The sequence below is a fragment of the Ixodes scapularis genome, unplaced genomic scaffold (assembly GCF_016920785.2).
Source record: "Ixodes scapularis isolate PalLabHiFi unplaced genomic scaffold, ASM1692078v2 PGA_scaffold12__126_contigs__length_90152505, whole genome shotgun sequence".
Lineage (NCBI taxonomy): Eukaryota > Metazoa > Arthropoda > Arachnida > Ixodida > Ixodidae > Ixodes > Ixodes scapularis.
Genome location: NW_024609838.1, coordinates 35,110,981 through 35,131,147, shown reverse-complemented (window position 1 = coordinate 35,131,147; position 20,167 = coordinate 35,110,981). Strand labels below are relative to the sequence as shown.

Below are 20,167 nucleotides of genomic sequence, written 5' to 3'. Positions count from 1 at the left end.
AAGGACAGCGCAAACACTTATTTTACACCACCTCGTTTGCCCTCTTTTGTTCATTGATAAAGTTTGGTCGACCGAAGATGATTTGATAAATTATATAGGGTACTTAAGATCAAAGGTTGACAGCGACCAAATGTCGATGCAAATATGTTGATAAGGTAAGTCGAGGAATGTATGAATCCATAAGCGTCCGCGAAAGCAAGCCCTATTCTCCCTTCCCTCCTTATTGAAGGGAAAACGAGGATCGTGGTAAAATGTCGATGAAGATTATTAGGTTACTGAAGATAAAAGGTTAGTCGTGATAATAAATCGTTGGAAGCAGGAGAACGAGTAGAAGTTGGTGAATCTGCAGGTTTATGAAGATAAAATATTGATTATGATAAAAGGTAAATAAAGACAGGTTTGCGGACGATGTAAGTTGATGATTCCGATTAAAAAGATACAAGTGATTGTAAAGATGACGATGAAAACCGATTGACTGATATAATTTGATAGAAATGTGAATCTAAAGGCTGATGAAGTTACAAAGGTTGATTCTGACAACAACTTGATCGATATAGGTTGACAGTGTGAAGAAGATAATCTTTCGAGTTTGTAATTTAATGAAGATTAAGGGTGATAGGAATAAAAACTCGACGATGATATACACAGCTTGAAGGAGGCTAGATGTTAAAGAAAATAATGGGTCGAACAAAAGTGTGATGGGAATAAAAGTTTGATAGATATATCCTAAAAAATGCTGATTCGTAATGGCTGCAAAGAAAATATTTCATTTACATTGCGCAATTTTAATCACCTGCCGAGGGCAGTATGCACACGCATGATGTATCATCATACGTAGTCACTCCGTCAGGCGCCATAGTTCTTGGCACCGATCACCATTGATGGTGTCTCCCCAGAAACTGTCTGCCTCCTCGGCAAATGAGTTCAGATTGGTGAATCGGAAGCTTCCAATTATTTTTCATCCGTGCCGTTCACCAGAGCTTGATGTGGAGTGACAGGCCCCTTTGTGCCATTTTTACTCTAGAGCGCATTGTTTCCAATTATTCCATACGTGCATGTTTCAAATGATGCGATGGTTTTTGTAAACACCGCCTGTACGCATTGATGTCGCGCTCGTGGACGATTGCATAACATGCCCGCGCTCTTACGAATAGTGAGTGTCTTTTTGCCGATAAAGTTTCCGCTATGCATGACTTACTTGACATGGGATACTTGAAGATTTCCACCTATCTATCTGCCGCCTGAACAGCAATGCTTAGCCTCTGTCATAAAGTACGTGGTGCAAAACCAGTGTAACGGAGATTGTCTGAGCCTAGCTAAGCTTGGAATGGACCAAATCTCAACATACTATATCGCGAACTTTTCTCGAAACTGAGGTTCGCCTGGTTCCGCGACTCTTCGAACTTTACGAAATATTCCTACACAAAGTTCGAATTTTAAATTGAAAAGGTCGAACTTCATTCGAACCTTCGCCGAACTTCGAGGTGAAAGTTCGAAAAAGTCGAACCTGGTAGAACTCGACCTTCGGCGGGTTCGCAGCATCCCCACGTACTCGGGTGCACGTCTATTCGACACGAGCGCTGCGTTAGCGCTCGGCGCGAATTCAGAACCAATCATACGCTACGCGCAGGAAGCGATCAAAGTGTGAGGCGGCCGCCATTGTTGCTTGACAGCATTCCTAAAGGAGTCTATTATGGTGCGTGTGTGAATGAACTATTCGAGTAAAGAGAGATTCAAGTAAAAAGGCGGACAATAATTTTTTTTTTTCTTTCTTTGCAGGCATGCGAGGAACCTGGGGCCAAAGTGAACGTCGAGGTGTTCTACGAATCGTACTGCCCGGACAGCAAGCGCTTCGTACTCGAACAGCTCAACTCCACGTACAGCGAACTCTCCAACATCATGGAGCTGCAGCTCATTCCATACGGGAAGGCGTCGGTACGTGCCGCTGGAAGATGCCTACTATACTCGTTTTCACCTCAAGAAAAAAGGACGTTTTGCGCATTGTTCATACGCCGGACGAAGTAGTTCTTACAAGATTCGGTTGTCGAAGGAGGAAGCGATCCTTTTGGCGTTTGAAACGTATACGTCTTGATTAGATAACATATATCTAATCTAAAATGCACCTACATATATATTAATTCTCCTCGTAAAAGGGGAAATTGGTAATGCTCCGCGAGGAGCCGGACTTTTTTTACTTCGGTTCTTGAGGTGAAAACGGGTATAGATGCAACATAGTCGTAGATCGCTGGGTGATTCCCGTTGCCTTACAATACACTGTCCTCTCCTTCTCCGACATGCAGTGGGTAAGGATTTTTATTCCGGTTTATCACTTTGATTATGATGGATGTCGTAAGTCTTGTACGAATCGTTCGCGTTTATTCGTCCCATGTCTCGCGAGTCTTTGACCTACGGAGATCGTTCAAAAGAAAGCCCAACTAGCGCGAAGGACAACGGCGAGTTCAAGGCGACAGGACAAGCTCGCTTTAACTAACAACGTTTACTAAAAAAAAAAAAAAAAGGAGGTCGTGAGGAGAATTGTGAGGAAAAAGAAAGGGAGTGAAGGAAAATAAAATAAAGGCGGTGAGGATGTGTAAAGAAAGAAATGATTGCAGTTAGAAGTAAAGAAGGAGCCTTGAAGTAGAAACGTACATTACGTTCTCTTTATTTTTATTTTGTATCTTTCCGTTTTTAGTATTATTATTTCAGGGTGTTCGCAGTTTCCTTTGGCAGCTTTCTTCTCTCCTTCGACTTTTCTTTGTCTTTTGTATCATTTCGGTGTGTACGTCTAACTTGAGATCGCACCTTGAGTGTCTAAAGTTGCCAGTGACATTATAGTTCATCGGATAATATTGGAACATCATTAATTCTTTCGCTTTTCAACGATCGCAACAATTTCTAGAAAAATTTTTATGCTGACGAATACGTACTTGTGAAAACGTTGACGAGTATTCTGTGATTCTCTCTAACGGAGACGACAATGACACGCTATGAACGGCGAAGCGGTATCTTGTTTTGAACCGCCTGAGAGAGTATACTGCTCATCATTCACATTTAGCTTTTTACTTGGATCTCAAGGTTGCGCCACTTAAAAAGATGTCATAAAAAAAAAAAAAAAAAAAAAAAGTCGTCGGCGAGTGTGTTTCGTAGCTGACAGAGTTTGGGAAATGTTTGGAGATCCATCTTTTGTTTAGACGCAGATGCAGGACCCTCAACTCCCGTTCATTTTGCAGATACCGCAGAGGCGGACTTTGTATTTTGCCGCCCTTTTAAAATTGTAGCGCCCCCGCTCCCCATGGTCAGTGGCCATGGGGAGCAGGGGGGGGGGGGGGGGGGGGATAGCTAAGTTTGTAGTTAAAATTTTAAAGTTTGTAAAAAAATTTCCAATTTTTTTTTTAAGCCGATTAATTTTGGAGCGGCCATAAATTGGCCGCTTCAAAAATTTTGCCGCCCTTGGCAGCTGCTTACAACCGGGTGTTTTTGCGAAGGCTTTCAAAAATACTGAAAAAATAAAGTGGTTGAGGAGAAACAGGAATTCTTTCCGGGAACAAACAGCCAGCCACGTGGAACACCGATAATTGCAAAAGACAATCTAATTATCTAGATACTTGACTAAAATTTACGAATCAACTTTGTATTTACTGAAGGTAAAGATATTGCTGAAACGAAAACGTCGCTAAGCACCTTCGAAAACCACTAAATCAACTCTTTTTGAAGAGATATAAATTTAGAAAATATTTACGGCGTTCCGCAAGAAGGCAAAAACGCTAAATTTGGTTGCGTTATCTAGATTTTCGTTTTTCTTTTATTTATTTATTTATTTTTTTTTATCGAAGCGCGTTTTTGCACCAGTTGTCCTGCAGGTTCTGCTCCCTGGTGTTCGAGGCGTGAAGCCACCACCTCGTCGCCTCTCTCGCAGAAAGGGGGGAAGGGGGGAGGGGAAAGGGGAGGGAAGGAGGGGTTAGTATGGCGCACGTGTGTTGCTCGTCACGTGCGCCATACTAACCCCTTTCTGTATATATTTCTAAAGTGACTGGATTTCATGGTTTTCGATAAAGGCCCGTTCACACTCTTGCGACCTCTTAAACCTGGGTTCCTTAAAACTTGTTAAACCAGAAAACACACTGGCGCCATCTATTGGGAAGCAGTGTAAACTCGGCGGTCCGGCATATTTTTTTTATTTCTCGAGAATTATCCTTTCTTTCTTGGCTCCAAAAACTTTTGACAATGTTATAAACGAGCCTTTCTATGGGTATTACGCACATTTGACCTCGAAAATCCCGCAAAACCTTTGCTCTTGTGAAATGCAGTTCCAGGGTCACCGCATAGATGGCGCCACAATGTCAGTATGTTCCCTCATTCTAAAAACATTTAAGAAGTTGTAAGAGATCTCGTCTCTCTCAGTCGTACTCAGTCGCAAGAGTGTGAACGGGCCTTAACGCTTAGCAAGTTTCTCATTGGAACCGTGCGTTTATTTTCATTAATTAAAAGGTTAATTAGTAAATTTAACTACTTATTTAGCTAAGTAGTCTGTTTTTGTTTTTGTTTTCGATTCTTGTTCACAATTTCTTTACATAATTTTTTGTGTGTATTTTCGGCTACTTGTTTTGTAGCGGGGGGCCTAATGCAAAATGCGCGAGTGCCTGACAAGGCCTTGGCCCCCTCTTATATGCAGCGGTCATCATATAGGTAAAAGTCTCAAAAGGAAAAAAAAATACAAAAACGCGCCATACCGAAATTGCAAATAGGCTCAATAGTCAAATCAAATCACAAAAAATGACAACCTAAATAGTTCAAAATCAATAATCAACCACCTAGACACACTAAAAACTTAAAATTTGATACATTTTTATGGAATAGTCCAATAGTCTAAAACACAAGAGTTATGTGCAAGTTTATTCTAGGGGCATTTGTCAAATTTTTTTCGAATACATGTTGCTAAAATGAGAAAGAAAAATTTAGAATACAATAACTCTTTTTGCACAAAAACAGTGAATATAAATGATAACAATCTATATATAAGAAAGCGAGCAGTTGCTTACACCATGCACTATGCTGTATCTTTAGGTACGAAGAAGATATTTTATTGATAGTTACATACTGATATCGGTCGGTCAAATAAATTTGTACTAATTTTTGTGTTATTCCGCGTATGCCGTATTTATCAAGTTTCCGTAATAATATTTCGTGTTGCACAGTATCGAATGCGTTTTTTTAAGTAAAAAAAACAAAAACAAAAAACAAGAGTATATAATTTACTCTCAGTGTTCGCAATTATTTGTTCTTTGACGTCTAGAACAGCTTGCTTCGTAGGCTTGTGTTTTTGGAAGTCTAATCTAGAAGACTTTGTGACTTTGTGATTATTGAAGAAGTCGTTCCAGCTTATTCTTTATAATAGTTCCAATAATTTTAGAAAATATCGATAAAGAAGAAATTGATCTATAATGGTTTGTGTTTTTTTCACCCCTCAAGCACCCTATTTTTAGGGATTCTTGAATGGGAGAATGGCAGGTATGTGTGAGGGTGATGACGTGGTAGAAATCTTGTCGGTTGGGTTGTAAATTTTTTTGTGTCTTTATTGGTTCTTTTCTATGCTCTGTGTTTATTTTTCTGGTCCGCCTGAAAATTAAACTTTAGTTGACAGTCAGCGCTTTGTCCGTGCACTTCTTTCACTTGTCCTTTGTTCAATTTTTTGCGCTAATTCAACGTTTGACTATGTTAAACCAACTAGCCCAACTTACCGCCTTGTTATTCTTGAAAGCCATTGCTAAAACGTACTTGGTATAGCGAAAAAAAAAAAAAGAAGAAACGTACACGTACGTATAGCGAGTTCAATTTGGGCTTTTGTGCTTGCGCTTTTAACACCTCTTGTGAATATATTTTTCTACAGAGGCGACAGGTGCCGAGTACAAAATGGTACACCTTCGACTGTCAACACGGAGACGAGGAATGCAAAGGAAACCTCTACCAGGTATAAGACACCGCGCGGATCGGCGAAATAATTGCTCGACTCGTTATTTATATATATATATATATATATATTTTATTTTTTTTTTGCTTTTTTTTTTTTTCTTTCCAGGCGTGTGCAATCCAGTATCATCCTGACCCCAGTGTCCACCTTCCGTTCATTGCTTGCATGTTCGAATCAAGCTCTCCGAACAGCGCTTACAGGAGGGTAAGAGTTGTTCACCTCTCATCTCTATATATCTTTTTAGCATTTTAAACCTATATTTTTTTCTTTTACTTAAGTTGTGCAAGCCGGGGGATTCCACCAAATCCTAGGTTTCAAACAAACCCGCGGAGGTCTTAATTTCAAAGGTCATCTAAAGAGGCAAACGGCATAGGCACGGGTTAGACCAATGTCGCCTAGAAGCCCGAAACGCCATCACTATGCAGAGCGCAGGTTCGTCCGCTTTTTTGCACAGGCGTTGCGATGATGTCACAACGCCGAACTCTTATTGGCTGATTAAAAAAAAAATAGTGAGCAGACGGTTTGGCGTTTATAGCATTGAGGTTCACCCACTATCCTTTCGATCAAAGCCAATTGGAGCCCGGCGTCGTTCTGACGTCACCGCAGCTCCTGCGCAAGAAGCTGCAGACGAACTCGCTCCACGTAGCGACGCCTATAGCTTGCGTCAGCGTCGCTGCCGACGCGTCTCGGCAGTGTTCTCACAACGAGCGCGACGCTATAGAAACGCGGTGGCGCCAAGACGGACGCGCCTGCGGCTTTGCGGCGACTCTCGTGTCAAGCTTCGGCGTGTTTGCCGCTTGGTGGCAGGTCGTGGGTTTGCTAATAACGACGTCGTGCGCAGGCGCCTTTGTCTTCTTGAAGGTATTGGTTAGACACGAGTGTACTGCGTTTGGCAGGAGACTGGTCTCAGCCGAACAAAAGTGCGGCGCTCCATGTCCAGTTTGCGCACAGCGTTTGCCTCTTTAGATGATGTCGAAATTTCAGCCCTCCGGCCTTCTTGTTCGTACACAAATGGGATCTACTTAAAACCTGCAAATAGCATTAAAGAGCTCAACCACAAATCAACGGCTTATACGTGTAATCACCTGTCACGCTGTAGTAAAACGTAAAGTTCCCTCCTATCCAGTGACTTCAGTAAAACGTAGCCCAGTTCGGAACAATAGCACCGTGCCCGTCCTGGTTCTCAGGTGTTATACAACAAGGGCAGTCAACACCCGGTGCCAGTAGAAAGAAAAAGAAATGTGCAGGAAACGCTTTTCTATCCTCCAGAAATGTTAAACACAGTCCACGACAGAGCAAGACGTTATCGCCCGAGCACAGGAAGTCGCATTTTCGAACTGAGCACCAAAATGGCGGCGTTCACGAGAAAATGAGTTCCAATGGAGTGCGTACACTCCGGGCGCAGCCTTTTTAGTGGATCTAGCTATACCCCGAGGGAAAACGCAAGTCGTTGGGCTTTTTCTATTTATGATTAGTTCAGCGAAGGTATTGGGCATGCGAACACCATGATGGTACACTTTACATTATTATATGTATGCGCTGTCCGATTGGTCCTATCAGCTCGTAGCGTCGGCTGCGATCGAAATGTGAGACTGACGAGTGTCGCCATCTATCGTCATGCATTATTACAAAACGTCGCAAGTGTCGCCATATATTATGTATTTCACCTATTGTAAATATTGTTGACATAAATATAGCATAAAATCCCGTAAGAACGCCCACCCGAAACGAGAAGATAATTAGGGAACAAATATCGGGTGGGCTATCTTTGAAGATGAGACAACAATGCTTTATAAAAAAATTCGACAGAGACACTGCTTACGTGTAGGAATGCGAAAGCATTCCTACACGTAGCGCATTTCTACGAGCAGCGCGCCACGCCCTCCTTTTTCAAATGGCGTTCCGGCGGTGGCATTACTCTCCTCCACTACAGAGGCGCGGCGCACCGCCGGCTCCACGGCTTCGGGGACGATGCATCTGCGTTGCTGTGCTTTTCTTTGTGTTTTATTTCTGAGGCGCGTCTGTTTCGGTCTCGAGCGGCCCCGCGGGCTTCCGCGTCGCAGCCAGTGGGACTTTAAGTGCCGTTTCGCTCAGCCAACAGACGGCGCCGGCTTCGCTGGATGGTACCAGTTAACGCATTCCCATTAAAAATTAGTGGTAACCACAAAGGCACCCGCTACAAGCCTCGTGACACGGGAACTGATGCCCCAGATTGTGTACACGGGCAAATTCGCGTTTCGCGGTTCGATAAACACGCGGGAATTCGCTACGAATTGCTACGTGTTACGGGGAAGGATATCGCAGATTGCGGAAGCAAGCATATTTGTGTTTCGCGGTGCAAGAAACGCGCGGGAATCCGCTACAAACTTGCGTGTCACGGGAACCGATATCGCGCGCGCATATCGCGGACAAAAAACGCGGGAACCCGCGACGAGCTGGCATGTCACGGGAACGGATACCGCAAGTCGCGGGCGCAGGAGATTCGCACTTCACGATGCAATAAACACGCGGGAACAACTCGCGTGTTCGCGCGCGCAGATCGCGGACAAAAACCGCGGGAACCTGCTACAAACTCGCCTGTCACACGTAGCGGTACCGCAGATCGTGCGGTTGATCCGATTCCCGTCGTACGTATCGTGATGTCCGACGGGAATGGGGGGGCGGGGGGGGGGGGGGGGGGGGCGTTGTTTCGAATTTTTCTATTTTGTAGCTACTTTTAGACAGAAAAACGGGATGGGCGATTTTTCGGGTGAAGGCGTTCGTGCGGGATTTTACGCATACTTATCCAAATTACAAACCGTCGTAAGTGTCGCCATCTTTTGTTATGCAGCTCATCTATCGTAAAAATTGGTGAAATAAACACTTGTCCAACAGGACGTAGCATGAAACGAAGTATAGTATATAGCTTATAAAAGACTATAAAGAGTATAGCGTTGAATTCTTTTTCCCTTCTGTGCCACAGTGCGCCCTCAAGTCAGGCTTTGACCTGGAGGTTCTAGCCAAGTGCAACACCGACAAGGAGGGCAACGACCTCATGGTCAAGTACGCCGAGTGGACCGAGAGCGTGAACGCCAAGAAGCGCCTCGACTTCGTTCCCTGGATTCGCATGAACTCGGTGAGTTTCGCCGACTGCTTAGGACAACAAGGTGACAGTCTGTACTAAAACAAATATCTGAATCCACTTTCTTCGATATCATAAGCCTAATGTTGCAAAATGAGTTAGTCATGATCTTTCGTGTCGTTAACAAGCGGTGGGCAATTACCATGGACCCTTTTCCACGCGGGCGCCGCCATCTTTAATCGCGGAGCTTCCGGTTTGCGGAAAAAACATTGTTTTGCTCTCTCCACATTACTGGGAGGAGCTCATGTTTTAATCGAGAATGTCTATAACTCTTATTTTGCCTTTTCTAGATTTGTTTGCTTGTTCCAGCTGCAACGTTGTGCTTTATTTCACCCCGCATGCCGGATTTGTCAGCTACGTGGTGGGTGACGAGGGTAAACTCAAGTCTATACATGGCTTGCACTGGCGTCACATTAGCTGTCATTGTAACAGTGTTGTAGGCGTTACCGAAAAAAAAAGTAATTAAATGCATTACTCGTTACTTGCAAATCAAAGAATTGCGTTACTAACCTACGCTACAGTAAAATAAAAGGAACGTGCTTCCGTTACGGTTACCACTAAAAAGTAATTCACAAAACTTTTATTTATGAGTTAAAACATGCTACTGTTTTGAGGTTACAGGTACGCATAAGCGCCGTATTTCAAGCCTTAACTGTTAACTTTTTTTACGGTTATGATTTTGGAGGTATGTGGCATGGAGTGCAAGAATTCATACAACTTGACGCTTAAAAGAACGAAAAAAATGCAAGTTCAGATTTGTCAAGTCTTGGGAAGATGTAACGGGTTACAAATTGTGTAACCCGTCACTCAAAATAAGTTACGTAAGTGCGTCCTTCGTTACGGTTTTGTAAACGTAACGAGTAGGTTACTACGTTACTGAAAAAAAGCAACGCTTTACCCGTAACGCCGTTACCTGTAACCCGTTGCCACCAACACTGTGTTGTGGTGGCCTCGCTGCTGAGCGTGTAACATACCTTTTGCACCATTCATGATTGGCACTATCAAAATTGTTTTTCTCGTCAACTGCAAGTAAGTACGACGCCGTTGGGGGAGTGTCCCTGCAAACCGGAAGTCTCCCCCGGCTTCACTTCCGGTATATAGTCACCGGGCCACTGCGGTGGTGCTGCTGTCGGCACTACGCATGCGCAGATGCTTCATATTGCCGCGCGCTGCCGACTTGGCAAGCTGCGCGCGCGGCAATATCACGTGATGTTGGTTTCTCCGCGCGCGCACTGCCCACACCCGGTGTGGCCAGACGTTCGCTTGTTTTTAAAGGGTGTATTGGGGGGGGGGGGGGGGGGGGGGGTATAGGTGCTTGTATATTAGTCTGTTAACTTGACAAGTTTTTTTTTTTTTTTGTCAATTCTGAAACGAGAAAAATAACTTGCGCTGCAATGTACATGACATTATCACTTCCAAAAAAAAGATTATAGTATTTACGTTGTGCATTTTTATTCTCCCACTTTCAGAAAGACAAGATGTTCTCCGCCTTCACGGAGTTCAAGAAAACTCTCTGCGAAGAATACGACCGAATGGCCAAGACAACCTGCCCGGATGTAAGTGCAGTCAATTGTAGCGTGTAGCGCCGAAGCAAAAATAGGCGTTCTGGGCCGGTTGAGTGCTTTGCTTGTTGGACCGTTCTCGGGACGGTATAGTAAAGGGCTTGTAAAACTAAACTTCGATATTGAGGTTTTGGGGTTATCTCGAGGAGTTTGTTTGGAAAGCTTACGGGATTCAGATTACTGTACACGATCGTAATTTCTTCGTTACTATTGTCCGTTTCGAAGAAGGATCCCGGGGAATGTTTCGCCCCGAAATTCCCGGATAAAAGTGCCCTACTTAGTTGAAACGCGCTATTCTACTGGTGTCACTAAATGGGACACCGCGAAACACGCGGCTCTATTGGCTAATTCTGCTGAAATCGACGGCACCCAGTGGCTAGAACAAAAGCTGTGGTGCAGGTTCGCTCACGAGCCTTCTCGAGCGAATCGGATATTTACAGCGCCTGCAGCGGTCTAAAGAAGCCGTGAAAGTATTATAGGTTCAAAAACACGCGATGAAAATCGTCGATATCCACAACATCACTTAATCTGTAGAATTGTCAGATCGACGGTTTTTTTTAAATTCCTGCCACCGACTAATAGTTTACCGGAAGGAGGGCCATTGGCACAGCAGCCCTCAACTGCATGTGGGCGGGGATTTGTTTTTTTTGGGGGGCAGAGTTTTTTGTTTTTTTCTCAACGCAGTTTGTGCAGATCTTGCGGCTGTACCGATATTGATGCAAAAGCTCGTAGGGACGGCAGCGCGCGCGCTCCGGGGCAGCGGCTACTGCTCTTTTGTGTTTGTATAGTTTGCGAGGCGCGGAGGGGAGAAACGGACGTGCGTGTACAGTTCGTGCAGTTTTTGACGATTTCGTACCTACAACGCGCAGAGATAGGCATTATGCCGATAGGGTATACCGACGCCAAGAGCACGCTCGTCTTCTTTTTTCACGTGCACAGTAAAAAAAAAATAAAGAAAAGGTATATACATTAAAACGCGGTTCTGACGTCATGCAGCTGCGGTGGCGCTGCTGTCGACTCGGCGCATGCGCAACACGTATCGCTTGACGCGGGTCTGGTTCCTGCTGTCACACGCAGCGCCCCCTCGTGGACTGTGGGCAAAAACGCGAACCTGTTTGTAAACAGCGTGCAGGTCCATATGTCTCTTACAGAATGTGAAAACGGAGGGGCGTGTATTTGGAACGGCCGGCCGGCCTTTAGCACGCACTCCATGCCTTCCACCGTGCTTTGACTGCGTGCGCGCGCTTGAGGTGCACCAGACATTGAAGCGTTGTCGAAGGTGGAAGCTCGGGCTGGAGGCAGGAAAACTGTATCAAATCCCGCCATTCTCACGTTGCCAGCGACTATAGCAGCCTGACAGAAGTGAACGATGCACTTTGTTTATTATGTGCGCGCCTGTGGTTGGCAAAAGATATTCTTGAAACAGCCCAGCCCCCCCCCCCCCCCCCCCCCCTCCCCCCATTTATCCCCTTTTCGCTTGAACTCTAGTAAAAAGAGAAGCAGCGCACCTAAATATACTTTCAACTTCGATATTTTTTCTTTCATAAAAGGAACTTTCCTATGCCATTTTATGGTTGTTTTATCGCTTCTCTCTCATTGTTCTTCAGCTGTGTGGAAGACGCGGTGTGCCTGAAGGGCAGCCTTTGAATGACCCGCAAAAAGAAGCCGCTTCCTTTTACCTGGTTTTTAGGCTGCACGAAATTGTGCAGAGCGCCACACACTTAGAACAAACGAGCGACCGCCTAATTAATAATACTAATACTAATAATAATACTTTCTTCGCACTTCGGAGTTTTCGATCCAGGCACACAGGGTCACAAAAGGCAGTGATGCCCATACCACGGAGGCTCGCGGTCCCAACCTGGGGCCTATTATTGCACAAGCATATGTGGAAAACTGAAGTTCAAAGAAAGCAACAAAATACACAATAGCAACACAATGTTATAAGCGACTAGATCTCATAAATATTGCGTAGATTTGATCTTTGTTCATACCCTCCAGACTTCCAGTCAAGAGTTGTATCCTGGTTGGATGGAAGTGTTCCAGGTCTGCCTGATGGATAGCGCGAGAACGAGGCAGTATCGCGATACAAACGTATCGCGTTGGTATTTTTTAAATATTTTTTGTAGTATTTATGTTTCTATATCGCGATACAAATTTTCAATCGGTATTTGTGTTGGAATACATCTGAGTATTTCTTGTATCGCGATTCGATCACGAGCCAGTTCATTTCGTTACGAGGTTTGAGAAATCAGTAATGTGAGGCAGTAATGTCCCCGAGGTTGGTGACTCACTTCCCTATTTTGCAATGATAACGTATGTTTTCCGGGGTGCATCAGTCGGCAGACAATTCCATAGATTCCAAGCGTTAAAGCCGCTGTGGGCGCGACCTTTGCAAGAGTACATTGCGCTCCCTGTCCCATTTATTTTGATGGTGGGGAAAATTCTGCCTTCAGATCATCGGACAAAAGAACGCCAGTTCATTCCGAGGCGACGTCTTGATATGACTACAGGGAAAAGGCGCCCGGATTGAACTAGAGGATGCTTACCTGGACACTTGGCAACAAAGTCCATGCGAGAAACCCGGCGGCTGTGATTGGCCGGCGCCTCACTTGACCTTAAACCGGCTAATCACGGCGTTCGAATTCCTCGCCGACTTTTTGCCAAGTGCCCAGATGAGAGCCCCAGTTGGGGTAATTTGGGTCGACCTAAGTAAGATGCATTAGAGGCTCGTGCGATTTTGCTTCAAAGGTGTGAAGATGTCTAAAGAACTGCGCTTCATTCTGGACGGAAAGTCCAACCTATAGTGAAGGCTCTCTTGGTTCTCACAGCTCGTTAAAAGCAAAATGCCAATCCTACGCTAAAAATTATTTCGGCTTCGAGAACGCCCGTGTTCAATTGCAGGCCGCGCATCTCACGGTTATACTGAGTTTTAGCTCAAGTCTAGACGCAGCCGACGCTACGAGCTCATAGGGCCAATCAGAGGGCGTCAAAAGCATCAAGGTGTTCGTATCTGCGTGTTATATCGTCACTGAACCAATCAGAAAAGGCCAAGTGACTTGCGCTTTCGATGCTGCATAGCGTCAACTGCGTGTGGACTTGATATAAAACAAAGTATAGTAAATTTTTTCCTCTTCTTTTTAACGGAGGATTTGCCTTTTGCATTTGCAGTGCAAACCCCGTGAACGAAGTTTATACCCATTACCAACCTCCGCGCCGAGGCCTTTCTATAATTATGTAGACTAAAGAAATGCCTGCCTCAAAACTTTCCCAGTGTGAAGGCGGTCTTCGTTCATTTTATTACGCGAACCTGCGTTCGTCGGCACCCGTGGAAGCGTAAAGGGATGCTGAACCAAATATTTAAGAGTTCATAATAAGTGGCGCACAATCTTTCCACGACCCAGCAACCGCTGGTGTGCGAGAGCACACGCAACGAAATTGACGTCCGTATTGAGGAGAAGAAAGAAAGGCTTTTCATCTCCACAAACGGAAGCTATACGTGCTTGTTAGACCAATTAATCGCCTACCTTTTATCGCCAGACCCCATCTGTGGAGATGAAAAGCCTGTTTTTATTCCCTTTTTCCCCCGGACCCCACACATTTCAGTGCCCTATCAAGTGTGAACGCTGGATGCTGAGGTCAATTTCATCGCGTGTACTTGCGCACACTGGCGGCTGGTGCGTCGTGGAAAGATAGTGCGCCACTTATTATGGACGCTTACAAATTTGGTTCAGCATCCTTTTAATCTCGTTCACCGACGTGACGCTTTACCTACATCGGCAACGGCTGACTGGCAAGCTATTTGAAAAGCTAGCCCTCCTCAAACGTAATTGAGTGCAACTGCACATTTACGACCGAGTCGAGCGGGGGGGCGTGTTCGGCGCACGCATTGATAGATGACGTTCGGGAGCCGCGTCTCAAGGTGTAGCCGCGCTGTAGAACCCAGGGATCCTGGGCTCAATCCCCACCCCTGCCCGTTTCGATCTGGATGAGCATCATACCGGCGTGCGGTCGTGTACCACTACTGCGTGGTGCACGTTAAAGACCCCATGCTAACGGTTGTACTGCACTGGCTAAAGTTCTCATCTACAACGAGTGACTCGTCGCATCTTTGAAATGGCTGACCAACTACACGCTGTCTAAATATCCCCACAACCGCAATTATTTTCACAGGCAACCGGCAACCCGCAAACCCAGGATATCCCGGAGGCGTGCAGACAGGTCCTTCCGGCATAAGGCTCCCTGCCCGGCGCCTTCGGATCCATCCAAGCCCTAATTCAACATGTTGTTGTCAGTCATCGAGGTTCAAATGAGGACTTCCTCTAAATTGCTACGTGGTCGCGTTACGCCCAAGTGATAACGCTTTTTTTTTTTTTTGCGTTACCACTCTTCAAGCAATATTGTACCTCGTAAAGGTTTGCCTGATTTCGGACACTGTTGCTCGGACTCGTTTAAACGGGAACTGTGTTGTCACGCAGCAAGTGCGGGGAATATTGTTGACTGTTGTAGGCCTGCCTCGCGATGCGCGGCGACGGAATGCAAGCGGGTATCGTCAACGCCTCTTTGGACGCATGGGCCCTGCAATCACTAACGACTTGACAAAAACAAGGCGGTGCAAGTGCACATTTTCAAAAAAGGTATGCGCTGGATGAATGAACGAATGCAGACGTCTGAGTTAGTCTAATTAGCGGCAGCTTGCGCCACCTAGCGGCAAAGGCACGCACGTATTTTGGTGGGAACGAATGCTGCTAATATAGCAGACGACACTGGCGTCGGCTGATCTCCATACTGACTGACTCAATCGGCTTGGAGAGGGGTATCTCAAAGCAGGCACGTAGCCAGGGGGAGGGGGGGGGGGGGGGGGAGGGAGGCCCATTCCCCCGAAATCTTCCATTTTGCTGGGGCCTCCTCTCCCCTTTCTCCTCATGCAGCAGCTTGTCATGATCGCTCCCCCCCCCCCCCCTGGAAACAAAATCCTGGCTACATGCCTGTCTCACAGTCAGCCCACCGCTAGGCTGCGCTTTTATCCAGAAGAGATTAATTGTGACGTCGGTGTTCGCTCATTGGTTCCTTGTTCTTACTAGATCACGCGGGACTCTGACAGGCTGTTCACCGATAATGAGATTGGGGGGGAGTGCTGCGTCATGTTATTGTAAAGTCGTCAGCGATTAAGATGTCACGTTATGAGGCAGGTGAAATGAGAAAGTGGCCAATGGCTGAGGGCCGCAGTGACGTAGCGTTTTTATCGGTACCGTTGAGCCAATCACTGTGTCTAGGATGTGCTGCAGGCTAAACTGATCAAGTGGCCGTGATGCGATGATTTTTGCCTACCTCATGTCACGAGTCAGCACTAAGGCATTGCGTTCAAGCAGGCATTGATCATGTATACAGACTCTTAATTGTTGTTGTGCTCCTCGCGGCAAAGTTAGTTGCATGACCGATGGACCACATCACATCCCGTGCAAAAGTATGCATTGGGGCAGACATTCCAATCATATGAGTAACGCACACACCTTAGGTTTTCTAACTGATTCTACAGATTGAATGCATGAAAAGAGTCAGTCTTTTTAGTATGCAAGTTTTCTTTTTACATTTTGCCTCTTGTGGACCATTTCGCTTTTCTGTGGCTTTAGTTACAACTCTGACCTTTATTTTTATTTCGGCAGTTGTGTGTCTTCCATGTGATCAAAGTGTGTAAATACTCAGTCCGCTTATTTTGTGCACGTTTGTGTTTTTGTTGTTGTTGTTTTTTGTGAAACGTTTTTGGTCATTGTTAACAAATTTTCAACATGCAAGGCGACGGTAAACACTGGCCGATCAAATAATCAAAAATATGCGGTATAGGAACAAATAAATGTTTTTTACGAGGAAAAAAAAAGCGTCATGCGTGCTTTATTTTAGGTCTGCAGGGGACGCTTTTTGTTGCTTGAAAGCAAATAAACTAATTTTTCTCACTGCAAAACTAAACTATGCATCACCGAATTCTGGTCTTTTTTTTCTCTCAAACGTATATGCGAGCAGTTGGGAGACGATGCCAAAGTACCAAACTTAACCTTCCGAAATTTTTAACGAGAAAATGGCATCCTACAGAGCCCACAAATACGCGGAGACGAATGACGGCTGCTATACGGGAAAAAAACGAGCCTCATTTCTCCGCTGCAAAATTTTGGAAAATCGCTCGTGAGTCCTAACGTTTCGATCAGATAACGATAAGTTGGGCAGCTCCGGCATTCAGACCGAACCGCTAAAACTCCACACTCAAACAAAGACTGGGTGTTTGTCGGTTCCCTAAAACTCCCTATTGTGTCTGCCGCCAGTGTTGCCAACCTCTGCAATCGTTTCTTGCCCAAATTTTGTCGAAACATTCCCTAGATGTCCCTAGATTTTCAGAAATTGTGTTAATTTGCGTTAATATTCCTGTAGTTAGGTGGCCATTGAAAGGTTAAATTTTCTTCGTGCAAACCTCCTTACATAATTAAAGTTTGTGTGCCCTCCCCCCCCCCCCCCCCCCTCCCAAAATCGTCGTTGCTACTACCACTGCAGATTATCTCTCTTTTTCCCGTTGCACTCGGCCGAAGCGAGGAGAAAAAAGGGAAGGAACGTGATCTGATGCCCTCTGATATCCATGAAAAAAACAATCCCTAGATTTGAAAAGATTTTCCTTTGCCCCTAAACGATGACGGAAATCCCTAGATCTAGGGAACAATGCCTTAGGTTGGCACCACTGTCTGCCGCGAACACCGCGTCCTTTGTAAGATGATGATGATCAGTGTGGCTGCGGTTCAAAGTTTCACCGAACGTGCACCGGGGAGGTGGTGGACTTCAGCTGATCTTTTAAGGCAGAGCAACAAATGACGACGTCAAAACCTGCCAGGGTCGACGGTGGACGGGTTCGCAGACGACCGAGTTTGCGAGCCCCTGTGCTAATCACCCTTTGTGTGCACTGCACTTAAAAGTGCGCTTAAGGGGCGGGTGCAACGATTTTCGGTCGTTGGCCAAGTCATTGCGAGGATTGCTCTGCATGAGAACACGGTTTTCTTTTTGTTTTCAACATTTATTTATTTATTTTTTTTTATTAAGGAGGGAGGTGGGCCGTGACGGTGACTTGGAGTAGCACGTTCGGTTGCAGCCTCTTATTCAACAATATTTGTTCACTTTAGCACAGCGAGAAAAGCGACACTACGCTTGACCGAGGCGGAGGTAAAGGGTCAGGGCGTCGTACGAAACCGCGACAGTCCTTACCGCAATACCCGTCGACTTATGCAAAAAAAGAGACAATACAAAATAAATATATATAAGGCTGTAATGAAACAAGGCTTAAAATCAGCAACTCGAATTGCACACATCATGAAGGCACCATAGGGCTACAATCTGATGTTTTATGTGCCTTGTAGAGCACTGCACGGGCCTACTTTATGATTGGCATAAAAGACATGCCTAAGTATGCATGAAAGACATGCATTTCCTGCCTAATTGGTGTGAAAGACACTGTCAATACGTTATGTGTCGGCATAAAAATGCGAATGTCAATTTATCTTCAAAAGACGAAGATAAGTTTCGTTTCGAGATATTATAGAACATATGCAAGTCACAGATACTACGCAGTCCAGTATGAGCTAAAATCACGATGGATCAACCTTTTTCAGTATTTGCGTGTTTCCGGGCCCGAGCCAGGCCCGGGTTGGGAAACAATCCGTACTACTTGGCCCGGGCCCGGGCCCGGCCCAGGTCCGGATACAACCTGTGCTACCCTGCCTGGGCCGGGCCCGGGCCCGGGCTTTCGAATCGGCCCGGCCCCGTGCAGAGCTCTAATACCTTGTGGGTCCCCACAGATCGCGATAAACGTAACCAAGGGCTGCGTGTTACGCGATTGTACGTGTAAGCCGCGGCCTCCGCAATCTGCTTTTTGTGTATGTGTTATGTTGCTTTTGCGTTTTCTTCTGTTTCAATATAGTTTTATATAACGATCGCCGCGGAGCAGCCGGCACTGCGTGAATCTCTCTCACACACACATATCGTCGTCCATCGTCTCCGCCTGCTTATTCTTTGTCCCCAAAACACCCTCACAATATATTTGTTACGAGCGTTCCAGCCGTTGTCCTTTTCCTACTGTCCGCGCTTCGTCCTCCTTCTCCTAATGTCCCCGTTTGTCTTCTGTACTTTCGCCCGTTACAATTGCCCCCCTCCAAGTGACTGTCCGTCGCGGACAGAACCAACGTAGTCATCGCGTACCACATAAAGTTTGAGTTGACTGACATGAGCTGTAAGAGTCCGATGTCTTCCTCGTTGAGGCAGCGCTCGCAAGTCCTCGAAGCGATATGTCACAGGACCGAGTTGCCTGCTTATTTTGAAGGGTCCGCAGTACCTTGGGAGCAATTTCTCGGATCGCTGCGGTCGTCTGAGGTGACTTCGAAGAAGCACTAAATCTCCTGAATTGAACGATGGTCCGGAACTTCAAGCGCGCAGGCTCTGGGTGAGATGTGACTGCTTGTGAAGGATGGCGAGTCGAGCTCTTTCTCCTGCTTCATGCAGTTGCCCAGAGAAGTCGCATTTATAGTCCCGCGCGCGGCGGGTCCACGTCGTGTTCATCGCTGTCTCCTCTGGAAGCGTGGGAAGCCTTCCATGGACCAGCTCGAAAGGCGATTGGCTCGTTGTTTCTTGACGGGATGTATTTATTGCAAACGCAGCAGTGTCAATATATTGGTCCCAGTTCTTGTGAGATGAATTTACGAATGCAGCTAATATATCGCTCAAAGTACGGTTAGTGCGCTCTACCAATCCGTTTGTTTGAGGGTGGTAGGTTGAAGCCGCTGCATGCTCAATCCCGTAGTTCCTAAGGACATCCTTGAAATCACGAGACATGAACGATGCTTCTCGGTCAGAAATGATCATCCCTGGAGTCCCATGCCGCAACACCAGATGGTTGTTCACAAAACTGACGAGGTGTGTCGCTGACGTGTCGGGAACTGCGTGTACCTGAACCCACTTCGTTAAGTAGTCTATGGCCACAATTATGTGCCTGTTGCCATCTTCTGATTTTGGGAATGGTCTCAGATGGTCTATACCGATTACTTCAAACGGACTTCTTGGGGGAGGTAGCTGGTGAAGTCCTGCCTTTTTTTGGTTCGGCAATGTTTTTCGCATTTGGCAAGTGGTGCATGAAGCAACCTACCGCCGAACGTCACCTCTCAAATCCGCCCAACAGAACCTTTGAGCGATTTTTTCTAGTGTCCGGCGTTGTCCAAGGTGACTAGCAGTTGGAGCGTCGTGAGACATGACCATAATGTTGCGGCGCAGACTCGTGGGAACAACAGACAGCCACGAATCTGACTGCCGTGATCGATGGCAGAGAAGCCCGTCACGTAGCTGGTAGTGTGCTCGCAAACGTTGCAGGCGTCGTCTGTGAAGACGAGAAGAGTCATTGTTTGTGTTTGCTAGATGACTGATGATAGCTGACGTCTCTGTGTCGTTTGACTGAGCTGGATGCAAATCAAGCAGAGCTAAAACAGAAACTGA

General features: G+C 45.9%; 1 protein-coding gene across 1 annotated transcript in view; it reads left to right on the top strand.

Moving 5' to 3' along the window:
* Positions 1-16,529, top strand: part of LOC8041691 (gamma-interferon-inducible lysosomal thiol reductase) — a 57,893-nt gene extending 41,364 nt beyond the window's left edge. Inside the window, exons 2-7 of the mRNA XM_029971375.4 lie at positions 1,780-1,935; positions 5,888-5,968; positions 6,077-6,172; positions 8,931-9,083; positions 10,559-10,645; positions 14,825-16,529. Coding sequence (XP_029827235.2) covers positions 1,780-1,935; positions 5,888-5,968; positions 6,077-6,172; positions 8,931-9,083; positions 10,559-10,645; positions 14,825-14,887 — 636 coding nt within the window. The 3' untranslated portion in view covers positions 14,888-16,529. The remainder of the gene's footprint in view (positions 1-1,779; positions 1,936-5,887; positions 5,969-6,076; positions 6,173-8,930; positions 9,084-10,558; positions 10,646-14,824) is intronic.
* The last annotated feature ends 3,638 nt before the right edge of the window (positions 16,530-20,167 follow it).